The sequence below is a fragment of the Lepidochelys kempii genome, chromosome 4 (genome assembly GCF_965140265.1).
Source record: "Lepidochelys kempii isolate rLepKem1 chromosome 4, rLepKem1.hap2, whole genome shotgun sequence".
Taxonomy (NCBI): domain Eukaryota; kingdom Metazoa; phylum Chordata; order Testudines; family Cheloniidae; genus Lepidochelys; species Lepidochelys kempii.
The window spans coordinates 57,143,792-57,162,163 of record NC_133259.1 but is presented as its reverse complement, the minus strand read 5'-3'; the positions used below and the strand labels follow the sequence as shown (position 1 = coordinate 57,162,163).

At 39.0% G+C, this 18,372-nt stretch overlaps 1 protein-coding gene across 3 annotated transcripts in view; it reads left to right on the top strand.

Moving 5' to 3' along the window:
• Positions 1–18,372, top strand: part of LRBA (LPS responsive beige-like anchor protein) — a 559,255-nt gene that overhangs the window by 188,835 nt on the left and 352,048 nt on the right. For all 3 annotated transcript variants that reach the window (XM_073341330.1, XM_073341331.1, XM_073341329.1), the window contains exon 36: positions 11,508–11,616. In XM_073341330.1, the coding sequence (XP_073197431.1) occupies positions 11,508–11,616 (109 nt within the window). The remainder of the gene's footprint in view (positions 1–11,507; positions 11,617–18,372) is intronic.

The following is an 18,372-nucleotide window of genomic DNA, read 5'->3' as shown; positions in this document are numbered from 1 at the left end:
GATCTGAAGTTGGCAATATTCTTCTAAAATCTTTCCATCTCTAGCTTTTCTATTTGTGCCTAACTCTCTGTTGTTCTGCTGTTTTTATTTTTTGCTTTTCCCACCTTGGAAAGTGCCTGAACTTGTACCTGATTATCTGTGCAGTCAGCAGCAATGTGCAGAGCAAGGAAATTCCTAGCTCTGCTCCAGATGGCTGGGCACCTTTCACCCTGACCACAGAAGAATCTAAGTGCCTAACCTGCTCACTTGTGGCTTGATCTCCTCACCTGTAGCTTGATCCTGTGCTGAACAGTCTGACCTTGATCCAGAAGAGCTCTTATGCATGTGCTTAATTTTGACTTCCTGAGTAGTCCTATTGACTTGAATGGGACTTCTCATTTGCTCAAAGTTAAGCATAGGCTCAAGTGCTTTGCTGAATAGTGTGGCCAGCACCTTTCAGGGAAAAGTGGCTGTCTGGGACCTTGAATTTGGCACAGCTGATGGTAGAAAAGTAGGAAGTCCATAATGCCTCAGTCCCCCTCCACTTCCCATATTGGAGGAGCATCTCATGCAGTGGTTGTCAGTGCAATATCTGTCACTGAAATAAATTTAGCAGTAAACTTGGAACCAAGAAAAAGAAGCACAGTGGCAGCTATGGAGGTAAGCAAACTTAAAAAGAAAAATCCCTCAGGAAAGGGAAGTAATTGAACGAATAGTGTTACCAACTCTCATGATTTTGTTTACCAATTTTTGCATTGTTTTTTTTAGCCTCAACTATTGGAATCAATATGTTACCTGAGAATCTGTTTTCATTTAAAAAAAAAAAGTCTAAACCTTATTGTTTCAGAGAAAAACTTGAGAATATAAACCCTAAATAACAATGCCTATTTCTCATATAGTGGTTTTCATCTTTAGATCTCAAAGGGCTTTACAAAGAAGGTCAATACTGTAAGGCAAATAAAAACCTCAAATGTGTTGTTTGGCTTAAAAATCATTAGACTTTTTTTTAATCTTTTGGGTTTTGGGGTAGGTGGAGGGATGTTTGTGACAGCTGGGAAAAAACTGCCCATGCTTTTACTATGCCTCTCTTAATGCATTTTTTTCATGCTACTTCTTATGCTTAGAATGATCTCTCAAAATCTGTTTACTAAGGGAACCGCCTCTTGTTGCATATCATTCCTCGAAATCCACTCCTGCAGTGTACATACTGAAAACCTTTGTTAGAACTATGGTAGTGAAAAAGATCCTCTACACCACCTCCATCTATATTTCCCAGGGCATTAGTCTCTTAAAGGGAGGCTTTTGGAAATGCTCCTAAACCTCTTGGGCATATATTACACAGAAAAATCAATGGAACATGTGTCCCTAAATTCCCTAGTTGCTTTTGAAAATCTCCTTCTTAGATTATGTAAGCTTTTCATGAGCGATGCTATTTTTGTATATTATATGGAATCAAGAACACTCAGTGACATGAAAAATAAAAATGGGAGAGCTGACAGAGAATACCTTTGGCATTTTTAAGTAGTTCACTTTGCTCTTGATGCAAGCAAAGATGATGCGAAGGAGGAGGAAGGGGTGGTATTAAAATGTGACATGGCCGGAGGGTCACGAGAAATAGCAGCTCACTACAGCTGGAATGGCTGTTGGCTAGATGCTCTGAGGGGCATGCTGGCTGGTGAGTTGACTGTTCTACACACACATTTTTTGTAATTATGACAGATCTATTTCTGACCAGGAATTGGAGGGGGAGAGTCCTATGACTCTGCTTGCCTCCTGGCTGACAGCTGTAGCTGCCTATGACGATTGTAAGGAAGGGACCTGACCCATAACCTAAGGAGCAGTGGGCCTGACTTCCTTGGACAAGAAAAGCTGAGAATACTTTAAGTATGAGAGGCACAAAAGATTGTATGGGAAATAGGTCTAGTCAAACTCTCTTTTTTGGTGAGGTTACAAGTTTTATTCATATAATAGACTTTTGTAAGGCATTTGACTTAGTCCCTCTTTACATTCTGATTTTTTTTTAAAAAAAAGCTCTGTAAAATGAATGTAGCTCATAGTAAATGAATTAAAAACTAGTTAACAGATATTGCAAAAAAGTAATTGTAAGTGGGGAAACATCATCCAGTGGCAGTGTTTCTAGTAGGTTTCCAAAAGGATCTACTCTCAGCCCAATACAATTCAATATCTTTATCAATGATCTGGAAGAAAACATAAAATTATTACTGGTAAAATTTACAGATGGTGGACATTTTGGTGAAGTGGTAAATAACAGTTACAGAGTGTCAACTGTTTCCAATGGCAAGATGAACTCATTTAACATGCCTTCTTAATACAGCCAAATACAAGATCATACTTCAAGAAACAAAGATTGTAGGTCACACGTATAGGATGAGTGACTGTATTCTGGAATGCAGTAACACTGAAAAGGATTTACAGGTCACTGTAGACAACCAGTTGGACATGAGCTACCAGTGCAATACTGTAGCTAAGAGAGAAAACAAGATTTGTAGGTGTATATGCAGGGAATATCAAGTAGGAACATGGTGGTTGTATTACTACTGTGGATGGCATTGGTGAGACCATTCCTGGAAAACTATGTCCAGTTCTGGTGTCCACACTTCAAAAAAGATGTTGACAAATTGTAAATATTTAAAAAACAAAACAAAACGAAAAAAAACCCTATAAGAGTGGTTTGAGGTTTAGAAAGCTTGCCTTCTGGTGAGTCAATCTGGTTAGTTACTCCAAGAGATTAATTGATCTGATAGTAGATGACTCCTTAATCTAGGAGAAAAAGGCACATTGAGATCCAATGGTGGATGCTGAAGCTAGACAAATCCAGACTAGAAATAGAGCGGAGTTTTTAAAAACTGAGTGTAAATTACTATTGGAAGAAGTAACCTAGAGGCGTGGTGCATTCTGAATCACCTGAAGGCCAGTTTTATACTATAGACCTCTATTAGTATAACTACGTTGCTCAGAGGTGTGAATAATCAACACCCCATAGTGACTTAGTTATACTGACCTAACTCCCATATAGACAGCACTATGTCGATGGGAAAGCTTCTCTCATTGACATAGCTGCCACCTCTTGGGAGGTGGATTAACTACGCTGATGAGAGAAAAGCTCGCCCATTGGCATGGTAGCGTCTTCACTAAAGTGCTACAGAGGCACAGTCGGGGCACACACAGGAATTTAAATTTTACTGCTGGGGGGGGGGGCACCAGTGCGGAACGCAGAACTCCTCTGGCAGGAGGGAAGGAGAAGCAAACTCCTCTGCAGAACTCCTCCTGCTCCAGGGCTGTAGGAGGGAGAGTGCTTTCCCCGCCGCAGTCCCTGGGCTGAAGGAATTCCACTCTCCCTGCTGCAGCTCCAGGGGAGAGGAGCGTTCTCGCTCTCCCTGCTGCAGAGCAGGAGGAGTTCTGTGTCCCCCACTGATTATTCTGTGTCCACCACTGCTTTCCCCCCATTGTGCACGCCCCTGGATGCAGTTGAAGTCTTTCAACTTGATTAGATATCCTTCTAAATGATATGCTATAGCTCAAACAGAAGTTATGGGCTTGATGCAGAAATTACTGGTTGAGGTTCTTTGGCCTGTGTTACGCAGAAGGTCAGACTAGATGATCACAATGGTCCCTTCTGGTCTTAAAATCTGTTAAATATACTTGCTGTGTCTAGTAAGAAAATCTGTTTTCCTATTGATAAATTTACTGTTGACTTAGCTTAGCAGAAAACCTTTGCTCTCATGCAAATACTTGAACGATCTCTCTGCTGTGTGGTTTCTTGGTTTAGTTTGTAAATTTTCACACTCTGAGATGAAAAATATTCTACTTGGGGTTAAACTAATGTTAAAAGAATGAGAGTTGGTGCTTTAATAATGGTCTATGTAGCTGACACAGGTAAAGCAGTGATGTTTCTTTTGGAAAGTGGTAGGCTATTCTTGGAGCTAAATGTTGCATTCCAGTAATGTTAATACCGTTACATCAAATGGAAACTAAAAATTAAAGCCAAAATTTTCAACATTAAGTACTGAAAAGCAGACACTTAAATCTTATTTTAGGCACCTAAATAAGTTCCTTGAATTGCAGAAATGACTTTCTTTGCAGAAGGACTTGCAGCTACCTTTGACATTAATGATAGCTGTAGCTCTTCAGCACCTATGGAAAATAATGCTACTTTTATTTCCATGAACAAATATCAATTTAGGTGTCTAGCTGAGACACTTACTTTCTAAAAGTTTAGCCTAGCCATTTAAAGACTCAAACAGCTGCTTGGGAATATCTTCCTGTCAGAGAATAACCACAGAAAAGACTAGGTCATGATATTTCTGTGCTTGTTTTAGAAACAATATGAACATTGCTTTGAGTTTAAAAAAAAATCTTTGCATATGCAGTGCCAAAAAAAGGCTATTTGAAACTAAAACAAAACTTTAACACTTGATGCCTAGATTCCTTTCTCTGGAGAAAATAAAAAGTGCAATTGTGGTGCATCCCACTATGTTCTTTCAGCCCACTGGAAAACAATTCACTGAAGTACAGAGCGGTTGTGTAGTCAGTTTCCTGAGGGCATGTTTTAGACTCTGGATTTAGGAAAACCAAAAATTTAAGAAATTGGATTGAATAGATTATTTATAAACTTTCTATCAGGCTAACTTGACAAACTCAGTTTAAAACAGACTGAAAATGGCAATGGTGACTGTCATGATAAACTGAGACTGTTCCTAAGTTACCTTTAGACATTTTTAGTTAATAATATATCATTTCGTAACAAATGTAATATTATGTTACCTATAAAATTGTGTTTATTGTTTTAACATGTAGTTTCTTGTTCTCGTCTGTTTGAGGATGTCATTTCTGTATAAAAGTATATGGCTGACATTTCTTTAGATCAAGTCCATTGACTCTGTAAATGTGGTCAGTGCTTTCTAGTACAGAATCACATACTTGGTCATTTAAGTGTTCACCTAGAACTTCTTAGACTACTTTCTGGAGTTGTATGGCTTGTATGAACTCCTGGTAGTGGGAACATACAGAGATAACTCACATCCGATGAAGTGAGCTGTAGCTCACGAAAGCTCATGCTCAAATAAATTGGTTAGTCTCTAAGGTGCCACAAGTACTCCTTTTCTTTTTGCGAATACAGACTAACACGGCTGTTACTCTGAAACCTGTCACATATGAGAAGTTGCATACCAATAACTCTTGTTATTAGAGAGCGTTGCCTCTGCATATTCACATTCCCTACGTACTTTCTTCATTTATTCAGTCTTAGGTCAAGAATTCCTGAAATAGAGAAGGAATTGAGGGGCACTTTCTTTTATATTCTCTGGAAATACTCTGTGAGTGGGGAGGGAAAGGCTCCAATGGACGCTGCATACCAGAAGATTCTCGAGGCTTGTGGGACAGATGCAAATGGGAATAGGCAGAGGCAATATTTTTGAACATGGTATTGGTGGGAGATAATAGTTTAGGTGTAGTAGGTACAACTGCGAATCTGGCAGTCTAAAAATGTTCCTTCAAACAAATATTTTTAACTTCCATCTCCGTGTGATACTCATGACCAGTATCAATACTTATTGAAATGAGAAAGGGCAAAGTATTTGTCCCATGTATGCCAATGCTGTCAGTTTTAAAAACCTATAAGGCTAGTTCCCTGACTGAAGAATTGTTCAAAGGAAATATTTTCAAGTTCACAAAATGGATATTTGAAAAACATTAGCGATGTGTTTAACCCTTCTCTCACCTCACAAAAATTCTATAAAATCTTTGCTTCCATATCCCTAGGACAATATTTAATATGCTTAAAGTTCATGTTGATAAGCACTTATTCTAAACAATTATTTTCTGTTGTTTTTTTACTTTTGTGTAAAAGTAAAAACTTAAGTTGAAATGTTTCCATTATGGTCTCAGTCCAAATTGTAAGACTGCTTTGAGTCTAAAATTGTCTTTTTTAAAGGCCAATATAAAAATAACATTTAAAGTCAATTGTTAGAAATCTTCTGTTAGAAGTGCTAGCATACTGGAGAGGTAATTCTCATCCAGCTTCATCCATCAGAGTGGAGACTGGCTTGACCTCAGTTAGTTCAGCATGTAATACTAGAGAGAGATCCAAACCACAAATCACTATACAATCTTGAGATTCCTTAAGACCAGCTGCTAACAAAGCAAAGAAAAGAATGTACTTAGTGAGAAGTGAAGAAGCAAAGGAGAAAAGATGGATGAACTACCAGCTGAGAATAGATTTCAGAAAATGATATTCCACTCATGCAGGCCAAAAAGGTGTTAGTGAAGAAAATAAATGTGTATCAGTCCTGAGGCCTGGTAATACTTCTTTTCAGCCACTATTATAAGAAACTGCTTTAAAGCCATTAATGTTAAGACTTTAAGTCTGACAAACACTGACATGCTGTTAATGAAAACTGGATGACCAGATTCTGTAATGAAAAACATGGGCGTGTGCCCAGGCAAGGTTGGGAGGATGATTGTAGAAAGAAGGGTACTGGAAAGAGGAGAAAAGCTTGTTCTTTCTCCTCGCCACCTCCTTCCTGCCATTCTCCTACTGTGGAAATCAGGACACATTATACAGAAGAGTGGTAGAAAACTATACTTGCTTATCAATGTCCCCTCTGCTGTTTTCTTCCCACCCCAGCTCCTTTACTTCTTTTTTTTTCTGCCCTGTTTTTAATTTAACCTTTTCTTCAAGTCCTTCCTTTATTTCCAGTTCTTCTTTCTCTTTCTACTGTTTTAATTATTTTTCATCTCTTAGCCTCTATTTTCTTCATTTTTTTCTCTACTTCTTTTCCCATCTCTCCCCATTTCAGTTATCGCTTTCCTTTCACTCACTTTTTTTGTTTTTTACCTCATTGTTTTTCTCCCTCCTTTTCTCCTTCTTGCCCTCATCCTTTACTGCATACAACCATTCACTCATTTCCTCTCACCCATACCAGTGCAGACACCTCTCACTTTCTTGCCCTGTGGAATAGAGCCTGTAGAAGCTCAAGAACTGTATGTGTGTGGGGTGAGGGGGGAGGGGAAGACATGCATGTAAAGGAGGAAGGAGAGGGCAACTCAAGTTTTTGAGTAATGCAAAAAAGCCTCAAAATATTGTTGAGCATACAACGGCTGAGAAAATCTATAATAATGTTGCCTTTTGCTTTGAGTGCCATGTAGTTCTAGATTACTACCAACCCCATTTCTCACCAGAAGAACTAGGCTTCACCTGCCCAGAACATTTCAGTATAATCAGACTTCTTAAGATCAAGCAGCATATTTTCCTGAGATTCCAGTTTTAACTCTCCAGTGTTCTTCAGTACAGTAACAAAGGTTATTTGACTTGGAATGGGGAGATTTGGATATGACAAACACTAGAACCTGAAGCTGTTTTTGGATATTATAAAAATATATATACAATGAAAATGTTTTTGTGCTTTATACAGCTTAATCCAATATACCAAATAACTTCAGAATGTAATGTTCTTGTTTGAAAATAAAGTGTGAGTTTACTCTGAAAAATAATTAAAAATTGCATCATAGTGTTCTGTTTGTGCTGCAGTGACCTCTGGAGCAAACTTGCAAAGATACCACTGTGACCAGCAGCTTGATCATATCTTTCCAACAGCAAATCCTACAGACTTCCACCTTTGATCTAAAAGTCCAGATGAATTACTTCTGGCTATTGCATAATGAATAATAAAGATTCGGAGGAAGAGGGCTCAAATTCTGTCACCAGTTAGTTGTTATACTTTTGTAGCACCATTGTCAAAATAGGGTGTATGTTTATTCCTTCTAAAGCATGAACAGAACTGTTTATGCATTTTCAATAGCAGGGCAAAATTATGTGCTCACTTTTACACCTCTGTAACCTCATTGCCTTGGAATTGGAATTTTGTTAATTCTTTTGAAGCATTAAAAGGGATAAAATGTGCATTACATAGCTATGGGTGTATTGGCTCTGCAATGTTATTGGGATTAAAAAGTGGTGAAAACTTAATTTTTGTCATTAATATAAGCAGAAGAATTCACACAGTGGCAGATCGGTTGTATAAAAAGCTCTTTTTACAGTCACTTATTGGAGTAAAATTGATATTAAAAAACAAGAGAAGGTAAGAGAAATTGAAATATAGGTCTCGCCTTCCCAGCTGGGATATATATGTAAGGAATCCTCACTATACCCCATCTGGGAAGGTGAAACCATGCTCCAAACAGCTTCACATTTTCAATTTTTTTTCCCTCGGGTTTTTTTTTATTTAACATGGCAACAGTGATTTTGAACAATTCAAAGCAACCCAGACAGGCTCATTGCTCCTTATGGTCTTGTCTCCGGGACTTCACCATCTTTAGAGCTCTTCTTCCAGGGCTTCTCAGCCCTCTTCATCTGAGAGTTTGCCCCAGTGGGATCCTGGTGTCTTTCTCTCAGATCATTCACATGATGGGTGCAGAGAACCCCTTCCCAGGTCTTTGCCTGCTCCAAGTTTCTTTCATCTTCTCCCCTGGCCCAAGGGCATTAACCAAAATAGGCAAAGAAGATTTTTTTTTAGCTGAGCATACAGATTTGATGAGGCAGAAGCAGAGATATGAGGAAAGGCTGTCCCAGTTTCTGGAGTTGCAGAGAGAGATCCTCAACAACAGGAGAACAATTAGAAGGAGACAGAAGAGGCAGCCAGTGCCAAATAAGCATGGATACATCAACTTGTTTTTTGTTTTTTTTTTAAGAATATATCAGCTTCTCTTTCTTGGCTGTTGAAAGACCAAGATGTTTCTCCTTCTTTCTTCTCCTATTCATTCTGATGGCATTAAGGCTAGGGAAAGTAACTTTAGTTGCTCCAGTCTGTTTGATCAGTGCCCCACCCCTATAGCCTTATATGTATTGATGAGTATGAGGAACACTTCTGAGACCATTGCTTTGCTCACAGAATGTGAGCAAGCCAAATGCCTAGAAATACGTATGCAAGTTTTGTATATTCAGAAGGGGATAGTGAGTTAGAGTTTAGATAGAATGTGAACTTGAATAAGTTATTTTATCTCTCACAAAGGCACCTTTTGTCTTACATGTGTGATATTGCATTGATGTTTTCTATATTGTAAACACAAAATGTCACAAAATACATTTATCATAGTGTACTGTATTTTTGACACAATTCACCTATATTCTCTGCTGGTTCGTATGGTGCATGCTTGAAAGAATTTATATCTCCTGCCCCATTGTACATCATTGTATAGCTAATTTTAACTTGATAAATTCCTCTTAACTAATTTAAAAACAGAATCTGTATGAATGTTTTTAGTAACAATATATGAACTCACTGCGTAATTGGGCTGTAATTCAACCATGAGCTTTGCTACCATTCATAAACTGCTCTGAAGCTGTGCTCTTAAAGTTTATGAAGGCCTCAGAAATGCTAGATTGAATTACAGCTTTATTTGCTGTGTAAACTAGAACAGCTATATGTCTTAGCGTTTAGTTCATGAGTCTGAGGATGTTTTGTAATCCTTAAAATGTTACTTATAATTTAATGTAAAGCTTCCATTTTATAGACATTCTTTATAGATAGAGCACTACCAAAGTCACAGTCCATTTTGGTCAAGTTCACGGTCATAGGATTTTTAAAATCATAAATTTTATGATTTCAGTTATTTAAATCTGAATTTTCATGGTTTTGTAATTGTATGGGTCGTACCCCAAAAAGGAGGGGTGTGTGAGTGGGGGGGGGTTTGCAAGGTTACTGTAGGGGGGTTTCTGTACTGCTACCCTTACTTCTGTGCTGCTGGTGGTGGCGGTGCTATCTTCAGAGCTGGGAGGCCAGAGTGTGGGGGCTGCTGGCTGGATCCCAGCTCTGAAGGCAGAGCTGCTGCCAGCAGCAGTGCAGAAGTAAGGATGGCGTGGTATGGTATTGCCACCTTTACTTCAGCTTTGCTGCCTGCAGAGCTGGACCCTTGGTCAGCAGCCACCACTCTCTGGTCACCCAGCTCTCAAGGCAGCAGTGCAGAAGTAAGGGTGCTGTGGTATGATATCGCCACCCTTACTTCTGCTCTGCCGCTGATGGGGTGCTGCCTTCAGAGCTGGGTGCCTGGTCAACAGCTGCTGCTCTCCAGCCGCCCAACTCTGAAGGCAATGCGGAAGTAAGGGTGGTAATACCATGACCCCCACCCCCACCCCAAATAACCTTCAATGTCTCTATAATGCGTTTTTCATGGCTGTGTATTTGGTAGGGTCCTATTTATAGATGAGGGAAGAACAGTGCATTTTATAATTACTTTATTTTTCATGTATTAATTACGTTGGGTGTGTATAGGTAAACGGACGTATTTGGATGTTTGTCGTTACAGCCCCCTGAAGCAGCAGGCTGCAATGGGCTTGCCTGCCTCAGTTTCTCTCCTTCATAGTGCCCAGTAACTCCACACACAATTTCTTGCCTGAATAATAACTCTTGTTGGGGCTGGTTGTTACAAAAAACATAGGGCAAATAGTCTGTAACAAGAGTCCCAAAAATACTGTCCATTTGTCATACTTCATTACATGTAGTTCTTAAAATCCCATGATCTCTACTTCATTGGCAAATTGCATATCACACTCTGGTGTTTTCTGTCACATCTGGGCTCTTTACCGGTCCTTTCCTGTCCTTCTGCAAGGGCAGCTACCCCAGCCCTTCTAGGTGGAGTGCAGCCTTACTCTTTTCAGCAGGAACAACCACAGCCTTTCTGCTGGGACTTCATTCTAAGCAGGAGAGCATCCCTCTTTCAGTTGTCCCTCAGCCCTCTCTGGCCTTCTTACTCCAGCATGGAGGTGTCATCAGGTAAACCCTTTGCTGCTCCCTTGCCTTCAGCCCTTTGGATTAGAAGTCAGCAGGTAACTATCTCTGCTGCCTTCTGGCCCTCATTCCTCTGGCTTGGGTCAGGCTGAGGGTAGCAGAGCAGCACGTGTACCTGCAACCACCTATAGCTTCCTTTATGGACCAGCTACAATCTCCTGCTCTCCAGCAGTTCTGAGCTACTGATCTCTCATGTAGAGAGGTCTCACCAGCTCTTTTTCTGACTTTGTTTGTTGTCAGGCTCTGCCATTTATATGTTGCAGATGCCCTCTCTTAAGCCCAGTTGGGGTCAGCTGGTGAGTCACAGGTGCACTATCCTACTCTTTATTTATGGACCAGTGTGATCCTACGACAATGTTTGTGTCAGGTGTTGATTACCATTCTTAATATTTGCCGTGTCATTTAGTATGTGCATATGCATACGGGGATGTTTTCTTACATTGTACATATGTATATTTGAAGCCAAACAAACTTGCACTTTGTATTGTGATTGGAGTGTTTTCCAGTACCTCATGTTGATAACTTTTTGAAACACGTTTTCAGTAGGCTGCCAGAAAACTGCAGATCAGTTGTTTACAAAATAATTTTGTTCAATTTTTTTGTTAAAATAAGGTTGGTATTTTGGAACAAAGCTCAAACATTTTGTATATAAATAGCCTCTTCAGATACTAGTTTTTGGAATTCATAAGCACTGGTTAATCTTTAAATATTTTATGTCAACAGATTGCTGAGCCAAACAATGAAGGATCATTTAGTAAGAGTGGCAAATGAAGCAGAATTTATCCTAAGTAGACAGAGAGCAGAGGATATTCACAGACATGCTGAATTTGAGGTAAGAAGTAAAAAACCTTGTGTGCCAGCAAATGCTAAGGCAGTTCAATCCTGCAAGATGTTTGGGAGGTATTACGTGACCTCAAGTCCCACTGACTTCAGTGGAAGTACAGAATGCTCAGAAACCTGCAGGAGTGCTCAGCATCTTGCAGAATCTACAAATAATATTGTTTTTTGGGAGGAGGAAGGTGGGCAAAAAGGGAGTCTCTAGCATACCAATACTTTAGTCACTTACATCAAGTAAATAATAGTGTAGTGTTTTGTGTTGATGAAGCTTTGTAGCATCAAAACTATTTTAATAAAAGGTCATAAATCAAGATAAAATTCACAGTTAAAAAATTCCTTACCAGTGTTAACTTACATCAGCAAATTATATGGTTTGCTTATTTAACTCATCTGGGATCATTTTTAAACAATTTCACTTTTTCATGTGGCTCAATACAGTTTTGTTGCATTGCTATTTTTGTCACTCCAGGAGAATTTTAAAATAAAATATAAACATATATATTCATAGAACTATAACAAAAAATGCAAATCTTATTTGTAACTCCTATTTAACCAAATCTGCAGTTTTGGAGCTGCACTGCTTAAAAAAACCACATACGAAAGAACTCTGTTAATTATGCCATTGTTTAAAAAAACAAACAAACAAAAAAAAACCAAACCCAAAACTTGTGATATCTCATATATAGTTTCAGTTCTGCTTAAAGGGAACTTAGTCTTTTTTCTGGAATACCATATTGCTTGTGGTTTTGTTGTTAAAGTGAAACATTAAGTGTATGAAGGCATGCTTGTGTTTAATGTATTTCTAAGCTGTTTGTCTCTTAAATCTTTATTTAAATAAAATACTCCCAAAGATGAAAGCATATTTATTTTAGACCGTGCTTATGTCTGAAGGTCATCTGTGTTGGACCCAAGATTCAAGCTGTGCGTTGTTTAGTAACATATCTGCACTTCATCTAGGCCTAGATACCTCCTCCTGCAAACAAAGATGATGTAAGATATCTATAGGACCATTCTGTGGTGGTGAAATAGTAGGCATGTTTCATTTATTACATCAAGGCAATCCAGGGTTTGGCGACAGTCCTGTGGAGATGAAAACTGCATCTTTTTAGTTCAGTGCCTGATAATCATTGGAGTGGGACATGCTTGACATTTTATGATCTGGATTTATGCAGAAGCTCCATGCATGACATGGTGTCATTGATTAGAAGAACAGCTCCCTTTTTTCTCCAGCTGCATACTGTAAGAAAAGAGTGAGGGTGTGGGGAAAGCTATGTGAAAAGCATTGGGCCTTGTCATGCAAATATGGGATATGAATGAATACACTGATTCAATGGCAACATCACCATTAACATTATTTCTGTCACAAAACACCTTTTTTATGGTGTCTGTCAGGAACGTATGCTGAGCAAGAACTTTATTTTTAGTATAGCTTATGCCTGATCTCTCTAGGACAGCAGTTGGCTGACACTTAGTTGATGTTGCTTTGAATCTGTGCTATCTCAGTATGATGGCTCGAGGGGTTTAACTCATATCATCTTGAACTTAACCAGGAATTACATTAAAGCTGTCTTGTTTTGTTTATCAGGGTTAATTTTGTTTCAGTGCATCTGCTGCTGAAAGATGTGTTAGAAAAATCTAACTTTATAGGATCATTTCTGTATATGCATAAAAATAATACAGCTATTAGAACTTTTGGAATTCCGTAACACTTAAATGCCAGATTTAACATCAAACGTAAATGAATTATGTGGCACACTTCAATCAGCTTTGTAAGCTTTCTGTGGAGGAGAAATAACTAGCCACACACAAATGCACTCCTCTTAGAACATCCATCAAAGTTCAGAAATCCCAGAATGGCTTGTCACGTTTGTGTCATGGATTGATCTTCAGACTTTTTGTGTGTGTAGTGCACTGTGCTATTGCTTTAACAGACCAGGAAAATGAGCAGATGTGTATAATAAAAACTCCAAGAAATGGAAAGACTAAGGAATGTTGTGGCAAAGTAGGTTAGTCCAACAGTATTTCCCTTGAAGAAAGATAGACTCAAGCCTGGTTTTAATCACAAGTGAAATTGTTTGGCAAGATTCCACTGTAGTCACTTATCACAAAACTGCCACAGAATTTGGTGTGAATGGCAGTCTGTTCAGAAAATGTTTAGCACTGGAATAGGGCAACTGTTTCTGGTCAGGACTGAGAGATAGCGGCAAACCTAAATGGGGAAGAATGTCCAGTGTATCATAATGAGGGAGAGCAATTCACAAAATGTTGACAACTTTGAAAGGATTTGCTGTCATTTTTTTATTTATTTAGATGGATAAACAATAGAAGGAACATTCCTACTTTTATTCTTAGTGCTTCTGAAACAACTTACAATAACCTTTAGTCATCAATAGGCCACCACAAAAACAGCTTTTAAGGCTTTCTGCTATGTTCCTACCACTCCTCACTCGTAAATCTTTACCTTCCCAAAGCCAGGAAAAAGAGATGGGCATTGCAATGTGCTCTGAAGGTCATCAGATTTCTCTATCCTGGAACCAAGACAGAATTTTCTGTGGAATTATTTTCAGAAATAGAAGGTTTCATTTTAAAAAATGAAGGCTTCCAATTTCAGTAGAAGCCAAAATTTCACTCCCACCATTTAAAACTTTGTGGTCTGATTCCTGGAGGGTTTGGTGTCTTGAGGAAGGAAAGAGAAGGATTGTGAGAGGAGATTGATAATTAAATAAAGTATATAGTATTAGATAGTCACTGGAGGCAACCGCGAGAAGAGGCCAGGCAAGGAGCAGAAGCAGAGGGGAAAGCACAGACACCAGGGTAAGAGAGGAGATATTGTTCTGCTGCATGAGTCCAATAATGTCGGAAATAATTAAACAATCAATTTGAAAACACATAGAAGATAATAAGTTGATAAGTAACAGCATGGATTTGTCAAGAACAAACTGTGTCAAACCAACATAATAGCTTTATATGACAGGGTAACAAACCTTGTGGATGTGGGGAAGCGATAGATGTGGTGTATTTTGACTTTAATAAGGCTTTTGATACTGTCTTGCATGATCTTCTCATAAACAAACTAGGGAAATACAACCTAAATGGAGCTCCTTTAAGGTGGGTGCACAACTGGTTGGAAAACTGTTCCCAGAGAGTAGTGATCAGTAGTTCACAGTCAAGCTGCAAGGGCATATCAAGTGGGATCCCGTAGGGATCAGTTCTGGGTCCGGTTTTGTTCAATGTCTTCATCAATGATGTAGATAATAGCATAGAGAGTACACTTATAAAGTTTGCAGGTGATACCAATCTGGGAGGGGTTGCAAGTACTTTGGAGGGTAGGATTAAAATTCAAGATGATCTGGACAAACTGGAGAAATGGTCTGAAGTAAACAGAATGAAATTCAACAAGGAAAAATGCAAAATTCCAAGTAGAAAGGAACAATCAGCTGCACACATACAAAATGGGAAATGACTGCCTAGGAAGGAGTATTGCAGAAAGAGATCTGGGGTCATAGTGGATCACAAGGTAAATATGAGTCAATGTGTAACACTGTTGCAAAAAAAGCAAACATCATTCTGGGATGTATTAACAGGAGTGTTGTAAGCTAGACATCAGAAGTCATTCTTCCGCTCTACTCCATGCTGATTAGGCCTCAGCTAGAGTATTATGTCCAATTCTGGGCACCATATTTCAGGAAAGATGTGGACAAACTGGAGAAAGTCCAGAGAAGAGCAACAAAAATGATTAAAGATCTAGAAAACATGACCTATGAGGGAAGATTGAAAACACTGGGGTTGTTTAGTTGGAGAAGAGAAGTCTGAGATGGGACGTGATAAGTTTTCCAGTCCATAAAAGGTTATTACAAGGAGGAGGGAGAAATTTTTTTTCTCCTAAGCTTCTGAGGATACGACAAGAAGCAATAGGCTTAAATTGCAGCAAGGGTGGTCTAGGTTGGACCTTAGGAAGTTTTCTCTAACTGTCAGGGTGGTGAAGCCCTGGAATAAATTGCCTAGGGAGGTTTTGAAATCTCCATCATTGGAGATTTTTAAGAGCAGGTTAGACAAACACCTGTCAGGGATGGTCTAGATAATACTTAGTCCTGATAAGGGCCTGGACTGGATGACCTCTGAAGGTCCCTTCCAGTCCTACCATTCTATTATTCAGAGGTGGAGTGTAATGGAGCATGTATCATCTCTGTAGATGTCAAGTTCCAGATGTTTAGAGGGATTGGGATCCTAGTATGTGATCCTTTCTCCATTACAAATACAGAAAGAATTTCTTTGCCGACGAAGCAGCAAGTGAATGCTGCAGAAAGGAGTAGTGACAGAGGTTATAGAATGAGGCATGTGAACAATTTTGCCCTCAGGATCAGGAGAAGCTAAAGAATCCAGGAGTCATTCCTCTCTTTGGTGACTGGGATCATTTCCTCTTGGCCATATAAAGGGATGCTTTGGCCTCGTCTGGGTCTGCTCCTAGGCAAATGGGAGTTGTGAAGGAGACATAAGGAAAAGGAAGACAATAGAGATGGGTGTGTGGGATAAGGCTTTCTTTGGCTGTAAAAAGTCAACAGAGACCAGCCCATTTTCCTGTGCTCTTTCTGGTCCTCCTCCTTCACCAACAATATTCCTTTGTGCTCTGAGAAGATATATCTATGGCTATGTAGATCTGCATAGGGGTGCACAGAGGGAGTGGAACATACACACATCTTACAGTTTAATTAAGCCTCAGACATGAACAGTGAGGTGATATTATCATTATCATTATCCTCATTTTACAGATGGAAGTGGTGCCGGTGCTCGGGCTTGAAGTAGTAATAAAACACATGATTTCCATCATCAGCAACCCTGCTATAAAAATTGTTCCAGTGCCCATGGCAGATAGGGAAACTGAAGCACAGAGGGTGTGATTGCCCAGTTTATACAGTGATAGTAGAAATATTATAATCACATGTGTGGCTTAGGACCACAAGTGGCACTGAATGGCAATGCGCGCTGTGCTCAAAGGTCATGTAGGCATTTTTTGAAAATTTCACGCTGAGTAATTGTCAGAGCTGGGAATATTGCCCAGGTTTCCTGTTTCTCACTCCTGCGCTTTAACTGTTAGTTACATGCTTCCATCCAGTCCTCCTTGTGTAAGTAACCTTGAAAATCTGGTGATTTGTGTTCTGTCTCAGAACATTTATTTGTGCAGGCTGTTGCAGGGTTGGGCTTTGGAGGGTAATCAGATTTGGTATTGGGCAAGTTTTGTGTTCCACTGTCTAATTTTGCTTTGTTTTATAACTTATTGCCACAGCTACTGGACCCTTTTTATTTTTCTATAAATCTAAATAACTATGTACCCAAGGGCTGTAAGCAGGGAGGCAGTATTAAACCCTAGCGGTGTACAGGTTTCTGTTTTTAGCATTCATTTAGGTCAGTTGTGTGACACTACCACATTTGACAAAATTCCATGCCACCACATTTCCACTCAAATGGTCAGCATACAATATCTTAGTTCATCATTCCTCCAACAACAGATCTTTCATGGCTAGAAGATATCTATGTGGGGAACCATGGGATCAGAACGGGGCACTTTATAAAACCATTCATAATATTTTTGTCAAAATATTGCAGATTGTGAGGGTGTGCATGGTCTGAGTAGTAGTGTAATACAACCCTCAGATATCTAAAACACTAATCTCTGGTGTTTTTCATTCAGTCAGTCTGAGCAATACAGTGACAATCTTTGACTGGCCAATCATTGTATCAGGGATGCAAACTGCTGCCCTTTAAAATACTGCACCTCTCCCCACCCCCTGCCAAGCCTTCTCCCCCCAGCCCCGTGCTTTTACTGGTTTTAGTCCTTTAAAAATGTTGAGTGCCATTGTAACTTTTTTCTATTTTTTGCTCTCATGAACTTGATGGTAGTCTGCATCATAGATGGAACTGCAAAAACTAGCGGTCTGATTATTACTGGGTTTCTGTTGATTAACTGAGAATTTCACATTCAAATTTTGCATTTCTTATAAATCATGTTAGGCAGCTAACTTCTCTGCATGATTTCCCTTCAGTAATTAAATCTAGTATTTCTAGCTGCTGTAAAATTTGTTGCCCTTTTCTGTTCAGTTATGTTTTCTCATGCGTAAAACGTAGACTTCCTCACAGTTTGAATTCTTCTTCAGTACCAATTTATAGAACATAGTTTAGCTGTAATAAACTGTGACTGTTTTACTTTATGGGTCATGCTGAAATACCAACCTTAATGTTAATAAGAACAGTATCTTGGCTAAAGTAATATGCAAAGCTTGCCTGTTTGGCTTTCTTCTGGTAATTTTGATATTTTGTTTTTCTTTTGGCAGAAAGCTAAATTTGGTAGTTCTGATGATTCACAATCATAAGTATTCACCACCCTTTGCTCTATTCATGTAGCTAAGCATGAAATGTAATAAAGGATGTTCTTTTGTAACAAGGGAAATAACGAAAGGAATTGGAAGCCAAGCAGAATAGCCTTAATTCAGTGAGCGTCAAGGAGCCCAAGAAAGATATTTGTGAATCTTCTTCACTTGTTTCAAATTTCATTTTTTTGTGTCTTGGTACATCTGGCAGGTATTTATGGTAACTGGTAATCTACATACACAACATGCACCTTTTTTGGGTTGGGAGAAGGGGAGTTTATCCTAATTATATAGCTATACTCTCTATATAATTTCCAAGGTTAATTTTTAAAATTAAAGCTGCTTTATTATAGAATTTTTATATCAAGCTGACACTTTGAAGTGAA